The sequence below is a fragment of the Lipotes vexillifer genome, unplaced genomic scaffold (assembly GCF_000442215.2).
Source record: "Lipotes vexillifer unplaced genomic scaffold, Lipotes_vexillifer_v1.1 scaffold532, whole genome shotgun sequence".
In the NCBI taxonomy this organism is placed as follows: domain Eukaryota; kingdom Metazoa; phylum Chordata; class Mammalia; order Artiodactyla; family Lipotidae; genus Lipotes; species Lipotes vexillifer.
Window position 1 is genome coordinate 2,605,308 of NW_006798027.1, and position 8,339 is coordinate 2,613,646.

At 45.6% G+C, this 8,339-nt stretch overlaps 1 protein-coding gene across 1 annotated transcript in view; it reads left to right on the forward strand.

Moving 5' to 3' along the window:
* The window catches only part of MESD (mesoderm development LRP chaperone), a 19,002-nt gene extending 11,635 nt beyond the window's left edge, over positions 1–7,367 (forward strand). The window contains exons 4-5 of the mRNA XM_007470082.1: positions 5,287–5,519; positions 7,109–7,367. Of these exons, the coding sequence (XP_007470144.1) occupies positions 5,287–5,519; positions 7,109–7,367 (492 nt within the window). The remainder of the gene's footprint in view (positions 1–5,286; positions 5,520–7,108) is intronic.
* Positions 7,368–8,339: the final 972 nt, after the last annotated feature.

The window sequence follows — 8,339 nt, forward strand, 5'->3', positions numbered from 1 at the left end:
GTACGCAGGCCTCTCACTGCTGTGGCCTCTCCCGTTGCGGAGCACAGGCTCCGGACGCACAGGCTCAGCAGCCATGGCTCACGGGCCCAGCCTCTCCGTGGCATGTGGGATCTTCCCAGACTGGGGCACGAACCCATGTCCCCTGCATCGGCAGGCGGACTCTCAACCACTGCGCCACCAGGGAAGCCCAATGCTGTAAATATTAATAGCCCAGGCTGTGGAGTTAGACTCCCTGGGTTCAAACCACTTCAGCTTGGAAATTTGGACTGGTAAAGAGCCTCTCTGGACTTTAGTTTCCTCACCTGCAAAATAGAGGTGTTAGTACCTACCTCAGAGTTGTTGTGAGGATTAACTGGGAAAACTTGGAAAGAATCTAGAATAGTGCAGCTCTAACTATTAGCTACGCTGATATAATAAATTGGTTAGGTTGGCTGGAACAGACTTTCTGAAGCCACATAGTGAGAGGTAAGGATGGAAAGGTTAGTGAGAACCAGGCCCTGCTAGGCCTTGAATCCTGTGGGGTTTGGACTTTATTTAGAAGGAAAAATGTAGTCCCTGATGAGTTTGAAAAGTTGTGTTACCCAAATGTTATAATACTGGGATGTTTAATCATCCATAACTTCATCCCAAAACATGTGTGTAGTCTTTTGGTTCCCCTTCTGTATTCAGACATAGTTTTTACAGCTGAAAGCGTAGCATTAATAGAATTTTCTGCTATTCTTTTTTTCTTCTGCTATATATTAAGCATTTCCCCAGGTTACTGCATAGTCCTTGTAATATGTTTAAAAGGCTTCAGAGTATGCCCTAGAGTGGTTGTTTCAGCTGTCCGAACATTTTTGAATAGTGGAATATCATGATTAGGGCTAAAATTCAGGAAGATTAATTGGCCAGCAAAGTTTAAGGTGGGTGGGGGCAGGGAGAAGCTCTGAAGGCAGACAGCCTAATGTTTATTGCGTGTTCATTAGCTAACAAGGCTAAACACTCTCATCCCATTTAATCCTCTTACCTCTTTGTGGAGGGTGGTACTTATCTCTGTTTTCTAGATGATATTGAGGCACAGGGAGGTTAAGTAACTTGCCCAAAGGCACAGAGCAAATTAGCTTAATTTCACATTCGGTCACTTGACTTTAAAGCTTGTTCTTTTAACCATTTTACTACACTGCCATGCAGGTTGGTGAACAGAGTGCAAACGAAGGGGGACGAGGAGGACCTGGGTTAAGCTAGAAGCTGCGGTAATGGATTAGAAGGGAGAAAGAAATGTGAGAGATTTTATGCTCTTAACTCGACTTGGCAGTTGATTGACTGCATAACCAGGAAGGTGACAAGGATAATGTAGTGAAAGGACAGAGGTTTTGAACTCAGCCTTAACCCTTGGTAACTGTGTGATCCTCCTTTTCCTTATCCGTAAAGCCAGATAACATCCCACGCAGGGTTCCTTGCAGATGAAATGAGCTAATGTTTGCAGACACTCTGCAAGTGTGAGCGCCCTTCCCCAGTAGCAGTTATTTTTTTCTGTGGGAGAGCAGATCCATCTCTGGTTGCTTTTTTGAAGGAAGCAGTGCTTCCTCCCCTGGTGGCAATCCCTGAATTCTCCCCCCACTCCTCTGCTAGTGTGAACATCATTCCCGCAGTGAGAGGCCTGCCTCAGGCGTGGAGCGGGGCAGGAAGGGGAGAGCTCCTTCCACTTCCACCATGTTGCAACTACTGCTGAGTCCTGGTTGGTGTAGGAAAACCGAAGGTGATTCCTTCTTACGTTACTGTAACCAGGTGCTGCAGAGGGGCAGGTGGGGAGGCATCCAGAGCCAGACTGTGAGTTTGTACTTCAGCATCAGCCCCTTCAAGCCTGTGGCCTCGAGTAAGTTACTTACCTTCTCTGAGCCTCATCCACTTCTCTATTCAGTGGGGATCTTGCAGAATTGTCCTGAGGTGGGAAATAACAAATGCCCGAGACACAGTAGCTACACAGTAGATGGTAGCTGGTATTATTATCAAGGACCCTGGGAGGAAGAAAAAGATTTACAGGAAAAGGGAGTTCAGCTCTGTAGCTATTAAATTTGACAAACAGCAGTGGAGAAGTGGTGAAGCCGGTCAGAAATGCAAGGCTGGCCTGGCCGCAAGCCTGGGTAGGGTGTGGGGAGGGCCGCTTGGTCGTCCCCCACCCAGCCGTGCTTGTGGGTAAGCGTTTGATTGCTTTCAGTTTAGAGAAAGTGATAGAACAGGTAAGCTTACTCAGGGAAGCGGTGGAACTAAGAATAGACCTGGACAATTGCTTGCATCTAGCATACTGGTTTTCTTTTCCTTTTTTAACCGAAACTCACCCTCAAACATATAAAATGGAAATTAAAAGTTTCTTGAAACGATCCTTACCTTTGCTGTATGCACTAGACTAATGATTATTTCATTATATTTTCATGAAAAAGAAATGGTGCTTGTGACCTACTGAGTTAATGTCATGACCATTAGTAGGATCAATTTGAAAAATAAAAATATTCTAGGTAATTGAACCAACTAGACGTCTCGAAGTATTTTAAGGCAACCGTAACAGATGTTATGGAGAAATAGAAGAGAATACAGTCAGAAACAGCCTGTGAATTTGGCCACCGGGAGCTCCTGTGTACTTTGAGAGGGTGATTTCCATAGTCGGCTGGAGGCCAGGTTACAGAGGGCCAGGTGGTACTAGGCAGCATGTATTAAGTATTTGCTGCTTGCCTTTGTGTCATTAAATCCCCCAAACAAGCTTAGGAGGGAGATGCCGTCATTATCCTCCGCCCCCATTATAGGTGAGGAAAGTGATTTTCCACTTCTCCAAGGCCACACAGCCATAGGGCTGGGACCTGGAGCCGAGCCCAGGTCCCTGTGACAGTGCAGCCCATGCTCCTGCCTACAGGTCGCCAGCAGCTCTTTCAGAGCAAAATGAGGAAGAAGTGGGTCAGCTGAGAGGGTGGCAGAGCTGAGGAAGAGGCTGGCCCCATGCTGCTAGGGCCTTGGAGATCACCTAGTTCTGCTTTTCCTCGGGCCTCGAGGATTATGGAGTCTTGTCCAAGGCCACACAGGTTAGTTAGGTGGAGCTGAAGTCAGATCCTAGGTCTGATACAAATATGGATCACCTTCAAACACTGCTTCAGAATTCTTTCATTCTCATCTTTTATTAAAAATATGTTTACTGCAGTACATTATTGTTGGTGTCTTAAGCCTTGGCCCTTCAATGATTTGTCAAGAGGCCCAAGTAGTATATAGGGGCTTTTTGTTTCATTTTAGGTTGGGTTTTTTCGTGTGATTTTTTTCTTTTTTTTGATAACAGCTTTATTGAGATATAATTCACATGCCATATAGTTCACATTTAAAGTGTACATTTCAGTGGTTTTTAGAATATTCAAAGAGTTGTGCAGCCATCACCACAGTCGATTTTAGAACATTTGCATCACCCCAAAAAGAAACTCCGTAGTCTCAGTCACCCCTCCCTGAGTTCCTCCCAGCCCTCCAGCCAGCCCTAGGCAACCTCTAATCTACTTTCTGTCTCCATAGATTTGTCTGCTCTGGACATTTCATATAAGTAGAATCATACAATGTGTATGTAGTCTTTTGTGTCTGGCTCCTTTCACTTACATAATGTTGTCAAGGATCATCCATGTGATAACATCGAGCAGTACTGCACTTCCTTTTTTTTTTTTGGCTGCGTTAGGTGTTTGTTGCTGCGCGTGGGCTTTCTCTAGTTGTGGCGAGCGGGGGCTACTCTTCATTGCAGTGTGCGGACTTCTCATTGCGGTGGCTTCTCTTGTTGCAGAGCACGGGCTCTAGGCGCAAGGGCTTCAGTAGTTGTGGCTTGTGGGCTCTAGGGTGCAGGCTCAGTAGTTGTGGCGTAGGGGCTTAGTTGTTCCACGGCATGAGGGATCTTCCTGGACCAGGGCTCGAACCCGTGTCCCCTGCATTGGCAGGCGGGTTCTTAACCACTGCGCCACCAGGGAAGTCCCTGCATTTCTTTTTGCTGCTGGGAGTAGCCTTTTCTCCAATGAACACAGGTTCTTTCACGTGGTTTTAATTCATTTATCTTCTATTTATTGGTTGGCATTCTACATTAGCAATTAACTCACTTGTTTATATGGGTCTGGATTCAGTGGTTCGTATTTTATTTGGGAGTTATAAATCATTCTGTAATTATTTTGATTTTCAAATTATTCCGGATTAGGCCCATGAGCTCTGTTTCATGTTGGCTTCTGTGTCATTTTGACACATCCCATAATTCTCCGAGCACTTTCTCACTTTCTGATACAAGAAGATATTCCAGACTCATCTTCTGTTTTCTTTGCTGGAATTAGCCTTTTCTCTGCGGAATCCTGGTTCTTTTAAATATTATTATCTATCTGTCTATCAAAAATCATAAGTTCCTTCTGCTGCCTCCAGTGCCAGCCCAATACCTCAGGTGCATTCTTCCCCCTTCTGTATTTGTAGCTCCCTTCCCCAAACGGAAGAACCTGGTTCTCATTAGCCTCAATACAGTTACTCCTTTGATCAAGCCTAGAATTCACAGATTGTGGTTCAGAATTGCTAGCTTACACCACTGCAACAACCAAACCTACTACCTAGAATTGAATATTTGTTTATGGTTCTTATTTTTTAGGTGGAATTGATATACATGAAATGCAGATTTTCAGTATTCAGTGAAAATTCATGAGTTTTGACAAATGGATACATCTGTTAAGTTATCCACACCCCTCTGAAAATACAGAGCATTCCCATCACCCCAGAAAGTACCCTTGTGTCCCTTCTCAGTCAGTCCCACCTTGTAACCCTCTCCCTGAGAGGCAGCCGCTGTTCTCACTTGTGTCGTCCTGGATTAATTTTACCTGTTCTTGAATTTCAAATAAATGAATTGTATAACGTGTCTGATTTTTGTGCCCGGCTCTGTCACTCAATATAGTATTTTTGAGATTGGTTGCATGTATCAGTATTTGTTTTTCTTCATCGCTGTGTAGTATTTAATTGTATGACCAGACCCGAATGTGGCCGTTCTTATAGTCTCCCATATTGGGTAGATTCTTTGAGGGTGAAAAAACTTTAGAAACCCATCACATGGGGTTCTCTGTGACTGGTGACCTGGAGTGATGAGTGCTGCCTGAAATTTAGACTTTGCTTGAAAGTCAAGCGGAGGAGGGAATCCTCTGGGTTTACTTCTTTCTGTTATAATTTAGATCATAAACCTGCACCTGACATCATACGCAGATGTTCTTGCCTTTGCCAGTTGAAATGCACACTTTGTCTGACACTTTCTTTCCCCCGTCCTTATAGAAAGATGACGACATAGAAGAAGGAGATCTCCCAGAGCACAAAAGACCCTCTGCACCTATAGACTTCTCACGGATAGACCCGGGCAAGCCTGAGAGCATATTGAAGATGACAAAGAAGGGCAAGACTCTCATGATGTTTGTCACTGTATCAGGAAGCCCCACGGAGAAGGAGACGGAGGAAATCACGAGCCTCTGGCAGGGCAGTCTTTTCAACGCCAACTACGACGTCCAGAGGTAAAGGAGCAACAGCCTTGTCGAGAAAATGGGGGCTGTGCTGGAGCTTTTTCTGTGTCTGTGTAATGGCATATCCTTCCTGGCAGTACTTATAAGGGCTCTGGACCTTTCCTATCTAGTCTGTCTTCTTTTACATTTATTTATTTACCTTTTCTTTTGTCTTTGAAGAAGAGCATTCATTTTTGGTCAAAGCCAGTAAATTGATTTATTTGTTCGTTTTCATATCTCATTTGATCCTAAAGCTATTTATCTTTGTTTCTTTAACTTTTCTTTTATCTGAGTAAGAAGCTGTATAGCTTAGCCTCTGTGGGGGGCAAATTAGTTACAGTTTGACAGTAGTGTGCCTCTTCCTTTAGAAGTCTCTGGTCCTCAGAGAATGCTTTTCTGTGTAGCTATGTTTACACATAAGCTTGGAGCAGACTGTTACTTTAAAGTGAAGGAGCCCAGTTGTCAGAGGTCAATATACTCCTAAGATGCAATTTTAAGGAATTTCCTTTTTCTTCCCCAAAAACAGTTCTGAAATTTAGGGTCTTCAAATATCTTAGTTTGGGAAATGTAAAAAGAATGAAGGAGTACTCAGAGAGTGTCTAGGATGGCAGAATGCTTTTTTTGTTTGTTTTTTTTGTGATTTTTGCGGTACGTGGGCCTCTCACTGTTATGGCCTCTCCCGTTGCGGAGCACAGGCTCCGGACGCGCAGGTCCAGCGGCCATGGCTCACGGGCCCAGCCGCTCCGCGGCATGTGGGATCTTCCCGGACCGGGGCACGAACCCGTGTCCCCTGCATCGGCAGGTGGACTCTCAACCACTGGGCCACCAGGGAATCCCGGCAGAATGCTTTTGTTAGCTTAAGTAGACACTTAGGGGAACAAATCAGTGCTGTGGTGGTTACTGGTCCAGAGCTCTCACCGATCTCTGAAGTGGTGGGGCGTTACAAACGGAAGGGTGGTGTCGTAGGTGTAACCCCTCAGGAACAGAAGGATTGTGCCCACTGGCCACACTAGTGGTCCATCCATCCACCCAGGCTCCATTCTGTTCCTCCCTGCTCCTTGGGGCCTGGTGAGTGTGGATGCACTTAGATGCTTGCTTTAACTTCCAGGGTTAGGATTTCTGTCCAGTAGCCGAGCATCCTCCTGAGCCCTTCATGGGCCTCTTATGACCTGGTCTAAACTGGTGTTTTTCAGCCCTTATCAGCAGAGGCCTTCTGTCGAATGGAAACTTAGCTGGGCCCTTCAGAATGTAAAACGGACCCAAATGGCAGCCTCCCCGTTGCTGCCCCGGCAGAGGCCCTGAGCCCCATCTGCAGCCTCCCAGGGCTTCTTCCTAATCCCGCCCCCCACGTGAGCAGCCACTTCAACATCACACCCCCTCCCCGCAGGTTCGCCTCTGTTTTGATCTGAGCCGAGGTATTAAATAGTTCAGCCAGCTAGTATTTTCAAACAGTGACTGTCACACCTTCGAAAATAGAATGTCTGGTTCTGTATTCATGTAGAATTTGAAAAAAGATTTCTTGGCTAAGTGCCACAGGGCCTCTCTGACCCATTAGCCCTGTACTAGCGGTGAGCTGACTGTGGTCCCGTCTCTCTGTCAAGGTTCATCGTGGGGTCAGACCGTGCCATCTTCATGCTGCGTGACGGCAGCTACGCCTGGGAGATCAAGGACTTCTTGGTCAGTCAAGACAGGTGTGCCGATGTAACTCTGGAGGGACAGGTGTACCCTGGCAAAGGAAGAGGAAGCAAAGAGAAAAATAAAACCAAGCAAGAGAAAGGCAAAAAGAAGGAGGGGGGAGAGCCGAAACCTCGGGCTTCGAAGGAAGGCAATCGAGCTGGGAGTAAAAGGGAAGAGCTATAGCGGGGCAGCTGCGGGCTCTGCAGAGGAGCGCGGGGAGCTCAGCCAGGGCGTGTGGGCTGGGGGTGGGCGTGGTTAACCACACAGCCATGAGTTCTCTGCTGGCAAAGGTTTGCCACATGACCAGTTTCTGGTCAGTGTAAGAATTACTGTTTAAAAGGCTTCAAGTCAGAAGACAGAGGTTTTGTAATTAACATGGGACACTGACAAATTCACGTTTACTATAAAATCACTTTAAATGGAAAGCTGGCGGTGTTGCTTTTTCCCATAAATGTGGGGAGTCTCTGGCCGGACTGTGGCACCACTCCCTTCGCTGCACCTGCTCTCATCCGGCAGCCTGCTGTATCCATGCTTTTTATTTCTGTTAACTGAAAGGATACCAGGTTCTCATCGGACAAACTTAAGACTCCTGACTTAATTGAATCGGGCTCTCCATGCCACAGACATCACTTCATTACTGTGAGATTAGAAGCGCTCCACAGGAGCACTGCACGTATATAAATATACAATCAGGACACCAGGATGCGTAAATCCCAAATCTGTGCAGAAAATGCAGAGAACAGAAAATAATGCAACTTGGAAATCCTAAGTATTCACTTTGAGTTTCTTGGACTTGAATCCCTCTCGTCAGTTATAGAGAACTCTTGGTATCTGTCAGGTTTTATGTAGTCTGTAAGTCCAGGGGTTCTGTCAGAATAGAACTTTATTTAGGAAAGAGTAATGCCGGTGTTGAGAGTTGTGTGTTCCATTTAATGTGATGATTTTCAAGGGTGTAAATTGGGCATGAGCAGAGTTCTTTGCAGAGCATAGCAGAAGACTCAATAACCTCATTCACTTCTAAACATTTTTCTTTGATAAAGTGCCTAAAATTGTGGTGTTTTTGTATGGTACTAATATGATGTGCTACCTGTTACTGTCTGATGTTGCTATCATACATCAGAGCCTACTCTAAGAGTTACAGAATTTATACACAGG